The 17470-nt window shown below is 41.1% G+C and overlaps 1 protein-coding gene across 1 annotated transcript in view; it reads left to right on the top strand.

Annotated features, from left to right (window-relative positions):
• Positions 1 to 224: 224 nt before the first annotated feature.
• The window catches only part of hcn4 (hyperpolarization activated cyclic nucleotide-gated potassium channel 4), a 66267-nt gene continuing 49021 nt past the window's right edge, over positions 225 to 17470 (top strand). Inside the window, exon 1 of the mRNA XM_064336037.1 lies at positions 225 to 1705. Within this exon, the coding sequence (XP_064192107.1) occupies positions 1044 to 1705 (662 nt within the window). The 5' untranslated portion in view covers positions 225 to 1043. The remainder of the gene's footprint in view (positions 1706 to 17470) is intronic.

Below are 17470 nucleotides of genomic sequence, written 5' to 3' on the forward strand. Positions count from 1 at the left end.
AAACCAGTAATATAAAGTTAAATGCAATAGGTGCAAGAGTTGAATGATAATGTTGTGTTTCGTGTATCAAATGTGTTTAAGTATTTAATTTTATATGTAGCATAAGGGTGTATAGAGGTCAGTCTTGATGCACTTTAAATTGATATCTTCTGGGTATGCTTTTAAAAAAATGTTTTCAGTCGGTTGTCCGTAGCAAACTATAATGTCCAGATGTGCGCTATGAAAAACCCGCGCATTTGCACCTCTGGCAGCAATAACTTCAACTTTGAATCGGGGGACTTTACTACTGGTGATGGCAGCTGCTTGCTTACGTGTTCTTGTGTATTTGTTCCAGTGCAGACACTGGATAATATTATTTATTCAGCAACATAAAGAAAGGATGGGACTGCCCTTTGAGCGTTAGCCCTTTAAAAGCCCAGACTGGAGTTTTAGGTGGGCTGAGCTTATTTGCAGTTCTCGCTCCTATGGCAACCCAATAGATCAGCTTCATGAATATGCACAATGCCAGAAAGGTTGGGACGATGGACCCGTGATGTCAGCGCTTCTTGGATGCTGGTGCTGTTTGCATGATTACATTGCATTGTTTGTAACTGACAACAAATACGGATCAGAAGAAAGAGGAGATGCCTCGTTTTTAATGACCTCCCAGTATGCCCCATCGCCCGTCACGTCCCTTACCTGGCATGTGGAGGTAGCTTCATGTGTTTTTTATTTATTTTGCGCTCATTGGATGTTGAGCATTCCAGTGCCTTTCAACAGGAGTGTGGGGCTGCAGCGGGGTGTACTGTCAGAGCTGCGCGTGGAAGCTTATTACAAGCGTCAGGTAATATTTGAGATGATCCGTTTCTTTCAAATGCACCACATCCACCCATGTCATGTGCACTAGTATAAGGCTTGCGGTGTCTTTGATTAGCTCCAGACAGTGCGCTTACAGTCACCGGTAGAGAGCTGTGTCATTCGTGGCAATAACAACAGTAACAATCCGGTTTTAGATTTTTTCAATTATTATTTTTTTCCCCTAACTGGAAGATTTTAATATCGCAATGGACAGGTTACATTCGTCCATGCGTAAAAGGCTCTACAGTTTGCCACAACACATAGGGCACAAAGCCTCGATCATTGGCGAAGGAGAAGACGGCGACAAGGACACCAGGAGGAAGAGTATCAGGATGAAGCCGTTACCTTCGCCGTCCTCCGCAGGAAGCTGCAAAGGCATCGGGGAGACCAAAAGCGGAGACGTGATTATGGAAACGGACATCGGGAGACCCATAAAGACCAGCTCGAATGGGGACTGTAGGAGGTTTGGAGACAGTCTCTCGTCCATCACTGGACGACATGTCCACGACTCTGACTCTGCGGAAGAGAGGCGCCTCATCACCGAAGGGGATGTAACCCCCAGCGGCGAGAGCCCACCGGGAGCTCTAGATTGTGGTTCGGAACTGGGAGCGCAAGGCGGAGGTGCACAGCAGGCATCTCCGGATGAACAATCAAGCTTCATAAAGTTGGATGGCATCGATCAAATTATGCCGGACGACGAGAGATTGTACCAGGCTGGCTTCATTCATAGGCAGTTCGGAGCAATGCTCCAACCGGGGGTCAACAAGTTCTCCTTACGGATGTTTGGAAGTGAAAAGGCGGTAGAAAGGGAACAAGAGCGGGTTAAATCCGCCGGATTTTGGATAATTCATCCCTACAGTGATTTCAGGTAACTAGTCACCCATTTGGCATTCGCTCAAAGATATGGTGTTTTTTTAATTTTTTAATTTTATTTTTAAAATCTCTGCTAATGTGAGTTCTTCATTCGTAAAAATAAATTAAATTGCTGTTGGAATTCAGGTATGTATACTGTGGCAAAATTGCGCACAGACAGTATTTACGGGTTATCTGTATTGCATAGAATTTTAAATTATAAGTGCTTGCTGATTAGGTTTTCAGAGGGAATTATGTTGAAATTAGACATGGAAGAGAACGTTTAACTACTAACATGAAATAAGATGTAAACACAACATGAAAATAAATGTTCTACTTCTGGTAAGTCAGATTCAATAAGTGGACACGCAGCTTTTCGGAATATCATCTTAAACTTCCGTGGTATGATGTCAATGAAGGGGAGGTTAAAATATATTATTTGTAGACTAATTAAGTTGCGCATTAAGTCAATTCAGCTTTCGTATAGCTGTGGTCACGTTTTCTGTCTGTATAAGATTAATTCTAGCTTTAAAAATGAACATGTATTTAGTATTTTCGTCCAGACATTATTTTAAATTAAGTAGTTCACAAATGCAAAATCAAAACATTATTATTATTTTCTTTATCACAAAATATGAACCTAGTTTCAGTATTTTACAGTAGTCGACAGTGAAATAATTTCGGACATTTCTTTTGTTTTTGTTGCTTTGGCTAGAGATTAATGAAATATTATACTTGAAAGTATTCGAACTAACACCAGCAAGTCATGGTAAACAGTACAAGGATAACCACACGGAAAGAATGAGTTAAACATGTTTAATCTTCATAATGCTTTGTAGCCTCAATTTACACGTTCGACAGTGTGGCTCACCAGAATTTTAACATCCAGTCAATGGCTATGAGAGATAGCACCTAAAGTCCAATTCGATTGTTGCTTTTGCAGACAAACCGCAACGATTTTAATTAAACCACGTCCTTGAGAATGACATTGAATACATGCAGTTGACTCCAGACAAAGAAAAATGTTTAAAGCCTTTATGCTATCTTTCAGATGACACAGCACTGTGTGTAACTTTGACATGATCATTAATTCTGCTGTCTCACTGCCTGCGGGATCTGCAAGGTTAAGAGAATACGTTTCGGATACTGAGCTACCAGCAATTTAAGGGATTTATATTTTGAAACCACACAATGTATTTACATTCAAATTCGTAAATCTTAAATACCGATTAAACGTTTCAATTAAGATAGCAAATAGTGCATATATGAGTTCCATCTCAGAAATAAATCTCCACCTTGTGGTCACTGGTGGAATTGTGTCATACTAAAAAATTATCCATGTTCCAGCATGCATTACTCTGTTAAACCAAAATACAAAATATGACTTGCATTTTGGGGCCAAAATTCCTAACTTTTAATTAAGCTGCAAGCAAATACGGGCAAAAATGCTCAAAAAAGAAAGAAAAAAAAGAATGAAGAATGTGTCAATGATCTTAAATTAAAGTGGTGGAGGCATAGGTTGCTTTGCATGTGTCACAAAGTCATTAACTGGTGAGCACTCCATATTACATAATGCCATTATTGTCCATTCCTGACTGCAAGAATGCGAATGACCACATTTAGGCTTTGAGCCAATATGGGAAAAGTGTGTACTCTCAGCTTGCCCTGGGCAGTGGGGGTTAACCTGGTTCAGTTGAACACACTGTAAGTGTGAGGTAGTTCAGGTCAATGGCATGACACATAAAAACTGTGCTCTCTACCAAAGCAATTTGGTGAATAAAATGGATTCAAAATTCTGCAGAAAACAAGTGCAGTTTATAACCCCATGCTATGGTGTGTTCTGCTGGTGCACTGATTACATTAGTCCCACTTCACGAATACTAGAAATGCTTGGGCTTGCTCCTGTTTTCACTCGTGTCAGTTTTAATTATTAGCAAGTAACCCCCTTCTTTGCAGTATATCCAACATTGTCTGTGACAACAACTGGAATATTTTCTTAATACAGTCACAATTAAAGCCATTTCCCAGTTTTTATGTCTTATTCTGGAGTTACAGAGCTTTGATATAATCTATAGGAACATTTTAAAAAGTGCAGCTCTGACATTTGATCTAATATCCCTGTGCTGTCACCAATGTGTAATTATTACTTGCCACAGAAGTCTATTGAAATAACTTTGAATGCTTCATTGTAAAATCCATTTGTTTAATCTTATTCCGTTTTGAAATAGTAATTACTGTTGTATTTTAAATGTCAATCATAGCTCTATTCAATGCTTCTGAATGGCATCCACGTTACCTTCGTAATATTTTTAAAATTTGCATCATAAAGCCACTCTTGTGGGATTTTGGAAAATGTTCATATACCCTGCAGTCCTAAGTGATATCTTAACTTGGACTCCATGCTATAATCTCTGCCCTTTAATCTTTCTCTACAGTAAATTGGAAATCCTAAGGCTGTTGAATTTCTCTCCGCACATTTTTATAGCCTCAATCATAAGAGCAGCCTATTAAGTTCGGATATGATTTCCATTTGATGATGAGGATGATAAAGAAGCCGGTTATCGCAAGCAGAGTTTGCCGGTGATAACTTGATGGGAGTGCCCAAATTTGACTTTATACTGTTGGCAGTGTTTTAATTAGCCCTGGGCATATTGGGGAAAAAAGAATAGATTCAGTTGGGGTTCCTCTCAGAGGAGAACAGACTGATTTATTTACTTGTTTATCTCTCAGTCTCCTGATCTCGCAGGAATCTTCACGCTGACACTTGGCCGTCTACACGGTACAGGATAATGCAGGCTTTTAGAAATTCTTGTTCAAAATCTTTTTTTTCCCTTCCTTCCTTGTGTCTTTTCCTTTCCTTATCTGTCCAGCTGAACTCCAAACAGAAGATATTACAGGTTTTTTGTTTACTCTTTGAGCTTCTTCAGTATGTGGTCTGCAAAGCATTGTACATCCATGAAAAGCAATCGTAATTTTGTGAAACAAACGGTTTTTTTTGTCATGCATATTTCATATTGCTGCACATACTGCAGGTTAAATGTGTATTTTTAAGTAGGAGATATGGTTTGCATTCATTAGCAGTTTAATTTAATGCCATCAGAAAATTTGGCTGTAATGAGTGCAAGCATACACAAAATTATTTTTGCCCAAATAAATTCTTTTCTTTGTTCTATTAACAGTGGAGGGCATGATATATCTCAGTCCTCAGTGAACAAGAGAGTTTTATCTCAATAAATATAATTATCTGGAAATATGCTTCTCTGCATTCATAGCTTTTCCTTATTGCTTATAAATCTAGAATGTGTAGTGGCTTTGTGTTTGGGATGTCAACGTATTTGCCATTTAATTACGATTAATGAATGTCGTCAGTAACTCACGTTACTTAGGCAATTCATATTTTAAATTCTATTGCACTATATTTTCATAGATTAATTTCTAATAGCGCATCATTTTGACTGGTCTAGTTTTCCGAGGACCGGAGCAGATGTACTGTAATCAGTCACCTCTGTTCTGTTCCCATTGACTGTGGTGAAGAATGGATGTGACAAACTGTCGTAGACATATTCATTGTGGCACAGGAAATAAACGATTTGTGTGTGGCGGTGGGCGTACCATATATGTATTATTTTTTAATTTTCTAGCGGCTAAAGACCTCGCTGCAGTGCTACAGTCTTTAGAAGTTGTTGAGCCCCCCTCTTCTCGATTAGAAGTGACACGCTTCCTGCTTTAGCAATGAAAATGCCCTCCCACTCAATCCTCGCCTCTGTCTCCGTGGAATCTTCAGTGCTAAGCATCTCCACCTCTGATTTATTTGTTTGTCAGTGCTAAGGAAATATGTTGGGTGTCCTGCCGTACTCCTGCACAGTAAACACAATTGTGTTCAGACAAAACAGTGTTGATGAAACACTATATTGCTGTACTCCCATGTGCATGTGCCTCACTGTTTTCAGTCTGGCCTAATCAAGCGTAACGCCACACAAGGGTAGTTCTACACAGTCACCTTGGGTTTTGGAAATGTGCTGAATAAATAAAATCTCATATTACTATTGTTTGTAGTAGTAGTAGCAGCAATACATTGTAGTAAAGCATGTAGCCGTAGTTGCAGTACATGTAGCAAAGCACGTACATTTCTAACCATAATTTATAAATGATTTGTGTTCATTTATATTTGTTTCAGGCTATCCATATTTCTCCAGACCCCTTTTTATTTTGGTTCTCCCTTTGTTCTTTCAAATAAGGATGCGGAGGAGCATGCTGGTAGTGTCAAGATTCTCTTTGTGATATGAATAGAAAGAAAAATATAGTAATATGGTGCCTCCGCAAAATATTCACAATAGACTGAAATTACTGCGAAGGAGGAAGAAAACGTTTGAGGTGTTAAACAATAGCGGAAAAAATAGAGTATGACTTGCTACTGTTTCCAGACTGGTGTCATCACCAAAAGAAAAGGTCCAAGGTTGTCTCACTGGTCTTTTGACAGTGGTAGCACCCCACTTTAACCTGAATATGAGGTCACAGTGCAGACTATCAACTTTAATTTGAAGGTATCTACATCCATATTGGGAGATCTGTGTAGGAATTACAGCCCTTTTTATGCACAGTCCCGCCATTTTAGGGGACCAGACAATCGGTTGCTCAGCAGTTTTTTTGGCCAGCTGTGTGTCTTTACATCATTAGATCATGCACAAGAAAGCTAACAAAAGGTCCAGAGTTGAATCTAGGTATGGGATTTGGGGTCTATTGCTGTTGTCATGGGGACCAAATAAGTGTTAATGCCAGTAAAGCAGACCATCGTGAGGTTGAAATATTTAAATACAATGATCAGAGACTTAGCCAAAACATTGGGTGCATCAAAATCAACTATTTGGTACAATGTGAACTCAGCAATAGCAGATAACCTGGTAGACCCTGGACGACCACTGCAGTGAATGACCAATGAATACTTTCTATTGTGAAGAAAAGCCCCTTTTCAACTGTCAAACAGATCAGTAGCACTCTACAGGATGTAAACATAGATGTGGTCAAGAGATGACTACACCAACATAAGCTCAGATGGTTCACCGATGCAAACCACTGTTTAGCCTTAAGAACAGAATAACCATGTTAGAGTTTTCTAGAAAGTACACTAAAAACTGTTGAGTTCTGGAACAAAGTCTTATGGACAGATGAGGCTATTATTAACCTGTACCAAAGTGCTACAAAAAGGAAAGTGTGGAAAAAGAAAGGAACTGCTCATGGTCCAAAGCATGCCACCTCATCAATGAAACATGTTGCACCTAGACTTATGGCTAGGGCATGCGTGGCTTTCACTGGAACTGGCTCACTTGACTTAATTGATGATGTGACTGCTGATGACAGCAGCAGAGTTAATTCTGAAGTGTACGGAAACATCTTGTCTGCTCAGATCCTGCAAAATGCCTCAAAACTCATCGGCTCTTCATCTTGCAGCAAGACAATGAACCCAAATATACTGCTAAAGCAACCAATCAACCGAGTTGTTCAGTGCCAAAATGTGGAATGTTCTTGACTTGGCCAAGTCAATATCCTGAATCCAACTAAACGTGCATTTCACTTGATGAAGACTAGACTGCCGCTAGAAAGCCCCCCAAATACTGTAACTGAGGATGGCTGCAATACAAGCCTGGCAGAGCATCATCAGGGTAGATACCCAGCATCTGTTGATGTCTATGGGTCGCACACTTCAGGCAGTCATTAAATGCAAAGAATTTGCAATCACATTCTAAATATGATAACTTTATTAAAGATTATGTTCATTTGTGCGGTTACTTTTGGTCTCATAAAATGGGGAAACTTTGCATGAAGAGGGCTGTAATTCCTATGCGGATCACCCAATATGGATGTAAATGCCCTCAAATTAAAGTCTTCCCTTTAGCCAGAGCCAAAACAAAAAAAAAATTAAAATACTTATGGGCTGCGCTGTGTACAGTATATCGGTTCAAGCTGTTATGATGGCCAGGCTGTGCTTGTCCTTAATAACCGCTCCTTTGTAGAAACGTTCACATTATTGTTTTAAACGCGCAGCGCAAACTGACATTTTCCCAAGGGCAGGGATTTTAATCGAAATCATAAGTAAAAACGAGTGAGAGGAGGCTGGAGTATAAATTAGATGGAGAGGGGACACTCTCTTAATGGGCAGGATTTTCAAAGGGCTTCATGGCGAATTAGGGCTCTGGCTTTACCGCACAAGCGGCATTATGTTCATCGTTTATCATTGAGGGAGCAGATCAGCGTGTCACCGCGAATCACGCTGTGCTGAAGGCCGGGAATTCGCAGTGCTGTCCCCTGTCAAATGTCTCATATACTCTTAAGAAGGGGGAGGGACGCGTCATCAGAGGGAAAGGGGATTAAAGTGGCATCGTAATCCAATCTGTCGGCTCGTTTCCAGACCTAAAGCTGCATAGCCTTTTCACTGCATTTATGAACATGCATGCGTTCGCCGGTAGGCTCTGTTGTCACCAGCTGGCTAAACGGAAGCGATAGATTTAAGCAGCTATGTATGAAGCAGTCCGGGCAGGGAATATGGCAGATGTAAGGAGGGAAGCCGGCACAACAGAACTACGCAGCAGTGAAAAAGACATTTTTAAAACTGTGTGAATTTATCCTCCAAACAAGGAAGCTATGCTTGTCGATTTTTCTGTTAATTGTGCCGCATCACAGCGGGGGAAGGCGGTGAAAGACACTTAAACTCAACGCTTTTTGGGAAAGGCTTCATTAAGCCTTCTCCCTGCGTCTGTAACAAGACCAAGCTGGGGACGCAATTACAAGGGGAAGCCAGCCTGTCCTATGGTGTCTGTCAATCTGTTCAAGCAGCCTGGCCTGGACTTGCTTCCTTTGACCTTGCGCTTTCTCACCAAGCTTCTCCACCCTGGACCCAGTCTGTCCTATTACCCTCAACCTGCTAAACTCAGCTGTACAACGCTAGTTAAACCTTGCCCCCACCAGTCTTCCCATTCCCAAGCCCGTTACGTTCTTTCCTCTCTATCTTCTATATATTTGTGGAGAACGTAGAATGTGGGGCAGTTTGTAGAGGAGTGAAAAACGTGAGGATATTCTGTTGAACTGGAAGAACGGTGGCATTGGGTTTCTTGATAAAGGCAGATATTTCCTCCTGGTTGCATATAACTAACGCCTGTTAGTTCAGCTTGCTTCATCTGCTCTTGATGGGATTTATTATATTGACAGTTGTAATTAAAAACATAGTCTAACAGGCATAACTGTATTTAACAAGCTGTAAAATTCTGATATGCGTTAGGCATGGCTTTCTGTTGCAGAAGGATGGCCAATGGCTAAGTCGTATCAAATGCTCCTAAATAGACTATGTTTGAATTCACATATGAAATATGGCAAATTCCAACATGTAGGTCTCACACAGATTATGAAAGAATACACAATGCTGTTTAACTTGCTTCCAGTTGGGAATTCACCTCCAAATGTAGAGTTTGAAAAATATATGTGGATAGTTTCAGTGTAAAGAGGAAGTCAATGGTCCATATAAAAAGTAAATATGGGTGAAAGGAATGTCTAAATGCATCATTTGGACCTTTCTCAGGTTGCACCCTTGTGCAGTTTTCAACATCCTGTTTGTTTTCTTAATAGATTTCTGGTCCATGTAGATGAGATTACTAAGGCTTTTCACAGGAAATTTTGCATAGGCTGAATTCATCCATCTCAGACCGAAGCAAATCGACCTGCTTTTATGGGGTTTCTGTGTGCTAATTTCCATGGGCAAGGAGTTGCACTGTGCTCTGTTTCATATGTAAAGCAGTCAGATTTTCCCCTTGAATGGAGAGTGTCTAACCATGAATATTTACCTTGGAGTAGTTTATTGACAATTTTGATCTGCTTCAGCTGAAGTAAGGTTGCATCCCATATTTCCTCGCCAGTGTCAGTCTCTTTGTGTCTTTCCTTCAAAGCTCCTTGTGTGATACAGAGTTTGGCCTGACAAAGCAAATAAATATTTACATTCAATGAGTAGTGCCAGCACCCAGCACAAGAACAGAATATCTTTCCATCTTTCATCTTGAATCAAAGGGGTTCATATCCAAGGAAACATAACTATAAAAAGCTTAGGATAGCAGCTCCCTTTAACACGTTTACTAAACCAAGACTAGCCTGTTTTGAAGGGAGACCGCTTTGACAGTTCATGGATAATGTGTGATTTGCTCAACAGATTTGGTGATGGACAGTTTTAAGGGGGGTGTGGCTAACAAATCAGGATTATGCACATGGAAATACAAGACAGTATTTAAAATGGCAATACAGTTAAAACACTGACTTTAAAGCACAATAAACATTAGACTACCATGTGTGTTAGAGAACTTTGCCTTTGAAAATAAAAGTTATTTTAAGCAAGTTATGAGCAGTTATTATTTATTCCAGTTTTACCTAACTTAGATGACAAGCAGGTACATTTAAATGTAGGGGTAACAGTTTGTTAGGGAGATGTTTCTTTTGTAGTGTAAACTATTTCTTAAGATTCTAGAGAAAAAGGGGGCATGGGTAAGTAGTGTTTTCTGTAATGGCCTTGTAGATGATGTCAATGTAATGAAGTCAATCCAGCCCATTCATACTGAACGGAGTTGTAGGTGCAAGTAACAAATCCCATACGCCATGATAAACAAACATCTTTCATCTTACTAAATTAATGACTTACCTGAACAAGAACACTGATGAGCTTTAACTTTACGAAAAATAATTGGGCTGGTTTCACTTTTTTTACAGTATTGTTCTTTGTTGTATTCTTGCTATGAAACACTTTTATTGTCATTTTAATTATTCAGTGCTACTGTGTAAAGATTTGACACAGAACTGGTTAGTACCGTAAATGTGGTAGCTGGGTTTTTAAAATCCACTCACATTTTTTAAAAGTCATATTTGACAAATGTATGTGAATGCTGTTATAGAGGAATGGGCATATAGAAAATCCTGGCAGTTGTTGCTCAGGAACAGTTAATCAGCCATATTAAAAAGGTAGACCAGATTCATTTTGGATTGTGTTATGTTCTTCACAAGGTCAAAACAAAAATACTGACTGACGTCTTTGTCCTGTTATTATCAGTTGATGTTTTGAAAAGATCGTTGGTGCCAGTCAGTACTATGTCAATACTGCACATTATTTGGGACCCTCAATGCCCGCAGGAGGTCTGGAAATGGTAAATTATGAAGGAGAATATATAGTGCTTAATTCATTGGGAATAAAGTCTAGTTTTAAGAATATCTGTGTTAATTTTTCTCTAGTATGTGGTCAAACCCTAACTTACTGAGAGAGACACACTGGCAGGTACACTGCAGCTTTCCCCCTGTTGCTGTGTGAGGTGAAATATAGGCATGTTCTACCGATGTTTAAACATTCTGCAGTCCAACTAATGATTTGGGTCTGTCTGACTAGTCTATTCCATGAAGGACATCAATAAAGGGAAGTTGATGTATGTCTTTAAATAGTGCTAATGGGAGATGAAGTCAGAAGTTGAGAATGCTTTTACTCAACCTCTGGACTATACCTCCCAACCAATACTTGTGAAATATTGTTCAGCATATTGCTTATTGCACAGTTGTCTCTCTTGGTTACACACTGAATTGATTTGTCTCAGCTCTCCTGGAACCCCTGACTTGCCATTGGGAGATTTATAGAAAATTGAATTAAGTCCCTCCCCCTGCAACCCCTCCCCACATTTCTACCAATAGTGTTCTGCGTTGCCCTGCCTCTGACCGTACGTTAACCAAAGCCTTACCGCAGCTTGTGTTTTTCCACCAGGCTGGCTGTTGGTCTGGGGGAACATGTACTGTTGTGACTATTCTGTGGTGTTTTTTTTTTTTCTTGTTGGTAAATGAGTCCATTTTTTTTTAATTTAGCAAAGGTAAAGCAAGGGATTACCGAATGTGCTGGATGGTCTTGAAAGTGGGGTAATCAAAATAGGCCGACATGCTCGTCCTGGAATATTAGGAGCACACATCTGAGGAGATTATTACTACACAATTTATTTAATGGAGGGAGGATGGGTAGGGAGGTGGGGGGGGTGGGGGTGGGAAGGCAGGCAGTAAATGAGACGGAGTGATTGAAATGTACCACCTGACCTTGTCGCACTCGCGCAGGAGTGAGAGCGTACAAACACTGGGTGCTGCGCAGGCTTAAAGTGTGGACGTGCATTTTCCCATTTGTCTGCGATAGCATTTTTCACCTTGCGCGTTTCAGTAAAGAAATAAATTAATGAATGGATGAATGAATGAATAAATAACATGAAAGAGCTGCTGCATTCTAATGTGCTAGCAGCATGTAGAACAGCAGGTTTGCAGGTCTGGTGATTATATTGATTTATATGACATTTACATCTTAGCGAGAGGAGAAAGCCACCTTATCGATTTCCTGGCTCTTACAAGTCAGTCCTTCTCAGTTCATATCAGGTCTGTCTTTGATATATATATATATATTCCATTTTAGTAGTAATAGGTTGTGACTGTATTGTGTCCACCTTCTTCATTAATCTTTCGTTTCAGTTTTTATAGGCCGAGCTAATGTCTCTTTTTTCAGCTTCTTATTACTGCGTATTGGCTCAGCGGTCCTACCAGTAAATGCCATGTGTATGTATCACCGTTTTTGAAAGGTAAAGGTAAAAAAATGTAATTACATTATTCCACAGTTTCCAGCATATTTGACAGATACACATATTTCACACATTCTTTTGCAGCGCTGTCTATCACATTTAGACTACCTGAAGCAAAAGTGATGTGCAAAAAGTATCCAGCCCCAGGTCCTACATATTGACCAAGACCACACTCATATTCTGAAATGTCTTTTTTGGAGGGGGTAGAAGCAATTGCATAAGTTAATTGCCCCCAGTGAGCAGGTGCAGCAGAAATGACCATGGCTGCATCCACTTGCGCACGGTTATTTTGGATCCTTTCCGTACTGCTCTCTGTTCTCTCGTCAACCGTCCCCCGCAGCAGCTAGAGCTGATCCCACGACCGAGATTGGCAGGCGATGCCCTCGCTCACAAACCCTGGACGCCCGTTCTGTCAGAGAACCACCCCCGCCTGCCTCCTCTGCCCCTTTCCCCTTGTTTTAGCCGCCGACCTGAAGAGATGTTTGATATATTCTTTTATGTGAGCAGGATGAAGCTATATTCTCTTTATTCTTGGAGTAGACAGTACACTCTCCTTGTGTGCTTTCCCCCCCCCCCCACTTTATTCAGGCGGGGAGAAATCAGAGATGATTGCAGATAGATACAGCATTACAGTGCACTGCTAGGAATATTCAAACCCCGGCCACACAAGGGGATTCAGACACGGGTTAAGGATCAGCCACCATTTGCATTGCACCACACTGTTTTGCCCGTTCTCTCCCATATTAAATTCATTTTATTCGTGGTTGCATCAGGACCTCGTTTTGCTTTGTGGAGAGGCATGTAAAATAAATTCTGCTCAGAGCCTAAGCCCTCCCCTATTCTGTGCCTTTCACCAGTCGAGCTGACCGGTCACATTATTCTTGCTGGCTGACAGTAGAGAAACAAGCTTATTAAAATACATTAGGGCAAACCGTTGGGTAGATTTGTGAGGCAAATGTCACCTTCCTCTTGCATCGGCGGCCATTCCGGTGCTCTAAAGCGTGAGGGAACCGAGAAGTCGCCGTGCCCTGACCTTACCAGATACAGAGGGTTTGAATCCGGCACACGCACAGGAAAAAGAAAGAACAAAACGGTGCGTGGCTGGCATGACTCACAGGAAGTGTTTTGCGCCCCAATCAATGTGTTTGGCCCGCTCCGAATGCATGTTGGGCATCTGACTGGGAGCCTCAGACAAGCGGTCAGATAAGATGCATGCCGTCATCAGGAATAGATTGGTTTTGTTCCACCCCGTGGGGAAGCCCTATTTTTTTAGCACATTATTCAGTGTCAATGAAAGGGCTATTCTCCTACCTCACCCCCCATCATTTGTCATTTAGGTAAGTTCTGTCACATTTGATTTTTTTTTCTAGTCTACCCTTAGGGCTTGCCAGTGAGTGAGTAGTGCTATTTTGTTAGGGAGATGGGGAGGGGAAGGACGTGTAGCACAGTGGGTAAGGAACTTGGCTTGTTACCGAAAGGTCGCAGATTCGATTCCCGGGTAGGACACTTCCATTGTACCCTTGAGCAAAGTACTTAACCAAAATTGCTTCAGTATATATCCAGCTGTATAAATGGATACAATGTAAAATGCTATGTAAAAGTTGTGTAAGTCACTCTGGATAAGAGCGTCTGCTAAATGCCTGTAATGTAATGTAATGGGAACTTTACCGAAACCCAATACATAGAACCGCAGTTAAAAACACACATTCAAGAAAGCATAGAAACAACAAATAAACAAAATAAATCCCATCCGATTAGGTTTAAGAGTCACTTAAGGCTTGTTTTGCAGTCAAGTGAAACCAGATAAACTCAATATTCAGTCCCGCATTTGTATTTAATTTTAGTCTTAAAAAGGGGTTTCTATAAATTGCTTGCTTAAGCAGCATCAACTTGGGATACATTTTTACTCTCTTGCTCAGTTTTTTTTTGGGGGGATGCTAAAATGTGCTAACGGAAATAAGAGTCACGATTTGAGAAAGAAGGGCTGATTAAATACTTTTGTTATTCTGGCTCCTTTGTCTGTCTTTGTTTCTTTGTGTCCTGTTTCTGTGTGTGTGTGTGTGTGTGTTTGTGTCTCTCTCTCGCTCTATCTCTCTCTCGCTCCCTCTGTCTCTCTGTCTGTCTCTCTCTCATATCATAATCCCTGGGAAGCTCAGATAGCCTCTCATTCAGGCAAGTCCATTTACTGATTACATCACCTGGTTAGAGGAGATAATGGTGAGAGACATGGTTGGAAGTGGAAAGGGAGGGTCGTGGGAGGGGCTGGTTGTGAGGTGATCACAGGCAGTTTGACAGAGACCACTAATGCAGTCGCTCATCTACTTTTTTGGAACAGCTGCTCTCTCCCTGTAGGGACACTGTGACGCATGTGGAGGGTAATGCTTAGCATTTGCTGCTACACTCAACAGCTGGCAGATAGTGGACTTCTAGAAACAACACGCATTCCTGTGAGATAAGGCGATGCAGGATTTGCAATAACAAAGGAAAGCATAATTACAACTGGGCATTGGCCATACTAAAACAAATATGGTAGACGAGTGAAAAAGAGAACACAAATACTGATAAGAGCCACAGCACAGCTATCCATAAATGGAGTTCCCTTTTGTAATGGATGTGTGCGGTTGGTGGTCCTTGTCTGCTTGTGGAAGGCTTAACTTCATGGTTTCCTCTGCATGCTGTTGTTTCTATAAGCAGAAATCAAAATGCTTAGAGGCTTGTGGTTAGGGTTCAAATTATCTCCATTTCAGTTAAGTCAAATCAGGAAATTCACTAATGTAAATGGGATTGGTCCCAACTTATAGGGTAACTGTTGAGGTGACCATTGTTACTTTAGTCTGTAGGCTGGGAGGGATGGGAAGTGTGTACACCTCTGATAGGGCCTGTCAATGGGTGCCAGTGACATGGGTTCTTCAAAGTTTCTTTCTCAAATGTTCTTCTTTCCACCTCATTCTTTTGGTTGCCCCTTGTTCTTTCTCACGGATTCCTCTCCTCCTCCTGTCTGTTTCCATGGTTACATGGAAGCACAGTTCCTCTAGCGTAGACTCCCCTCCCCTCACTTCACGTGTAAGGTTTGGTAGTGCAAAGGCTGAATCCCAGGGTAGGAAATGCAGTACAGTCTATAAGTATTTGGACAGTGAAACAATATTTGTTGTTTTGGCTCTGTGCTCAAAATGGAACAGTGATATTAAATATTAGGTTAAAGTGCAAACTGTCAGATTTAATTTGAGGGTATTTATATCCATCAGGTGAATTGTGTAGGAATTTTCAGCCCGTTTTATACATAGTACTGTCATTTTAGAAGACCAGACATAATTGGAGAATTGGCTGCTTGGCTGTTTCTTGGCCAGCTGTGTGTTGTTGCATCATTAGTTCATGCACATAAAGTTAACAAAAGGTTGAGTGTTGATTCTAGATGTGGCATTTGCATTTGGAGTCTGTTGCTGTTGTCTGTCAACATGAGGACCAAAGAAGCGTCAAAGACAGTACAGCAGGCCGTTATGAGACATAGCCAAAACATTGGTACATTGTTAAGAAGCGAGAGCACACGGGTGAGCTCAACAATATCAAACGACTTGGTAGACCACAGAAGACCTCTGTTGTGAATGACCAAAGAATGCTCTCAGTTGTGAAGAAAAACCCCTTTTCAATTGTTGAACAGATCAGGAGCACTCTACAGGCTATTGGCATAGATGAGTCAAAGACTAGCATAAAGAGCAGACTACACCAGCATAACCTCAGTGGGTTCACCTCAAGATGCAAACCACTGGTAAACCAAAAGAACAGAACAGCCAGGTTAGTTTGCTAAAAAGTACATTTCAAAAACTAGAATTCTGGAACAAATTCTTCTGGACAGATTAGACTATTGTTAACCTGTACCAAAGTGATGGAAAAAGGAAAGTATGGGGAAAGAAGGGAACTGCCCATGATAAAAGAATACCACCTCATCTGTGAAACATGTTGGAGGTAGTGTTATGGCTTGGACATATATGGTTGCCTCTGGAACTGGTTCATTTGTCTTTATTGATGGTGTGACAGCTGACGGCACCAGGATGAGTTTGGAAGTGTACAGAACCATTTTGTATGCTCAGATCCAACCACATGACTCAAAACTCATTGGATGGCACATTGCCTAGCAACAGGACAGTGAACCCAAAATTATTGCTAAAGGAACCAAGGAGTTTTTCAGGGCCAAAAAGTGTGATGTTCTTGACTGAAATTTCACTTGCTGAAGACTGAAGGAAAAAAGCCCCTCAAACAAACAGAAACTGAAGCTGGCTGTATAACAGGTCTGGCAGAGCATCACCAGGGAAAATAACCAGCATCTGGTGATATCTATGGGTTGCAGACTTCAGGCAGTCGTCAAATGCAAAGGATTTACAACCAAGTACTAAATATGACAGCATTAATTTGTCCAATTAGTTTTGGTATCCTAAAATGGGGGAACTGTGTATGAAAAGGGCTGTAATTCCTACATTGATCACCCGATATGGATGTAAATAGCCTCAAATCAAAACCGATAGTCTTCACTTCAACCTCATATTCATTGTTTCATTTCAAATCAAATGTGTTGCAGCGCAGAGCCAAATCAACAAAAATTGTGTCGCTGTTCAAGTACCTACAGTCTGCACTGTAGCTCATTTACGCTCATGCATGGTACTTAACCTGATTTGCTCCGGCAAATATCCCAGCTGTGTAAATGGATGACGCGTAAGCTCTGTACGACGCCCTGGATTTGAACATCTGCTAAGCACGTAAATAACGTAATGTACTGTCCCAGATAGAAGAGACTCTCCCCTTGCTATTACTTCCACAGATTTTTCTCTCTCCTTTTTTCTTCCTGTCACTGTAAGGGCAAACTGCACCTATGATATGCACAGCCACCCGCCTAGCCGGCAGCCGTTTGAAGAGTAGAGAATGGCTACCAAGGCATTTTCTGTCACAGGGGGCAGGTTTGTGGGGGGGGGGGAGGGTTTATTGGGGTGGATTCTTATCGCTGTGCTCATTTTGTTCACAGACACCAGTGTTGCTAATACAGAAGTCCCTCTCGAGTCTGTGCAGACAGGGATGTTAGGGGCATCAGAAATCCACTGCTCCGAACAAGCTGTGACGCCTAGCCGTCCCTAACTTCCCGGTGGCCCAGCCTGAAGTTGTCTCTTGAC

Source organism: Anguilla rostrata, chromosome 5 (genome assembly GCF_018555375.3).
Source record: "Anguilla rostrata isolate EN2019 chromosome 5, ASM1855537v3, whole genome shotgun sequence".
In the NCBI taxonomy this organism is placed as follows: Eukaryota; Metazoa; Chordata; class Actinopteri; order Anguilliformes; family Anguillidae; genus Anguilla; species Anguilla rostrata.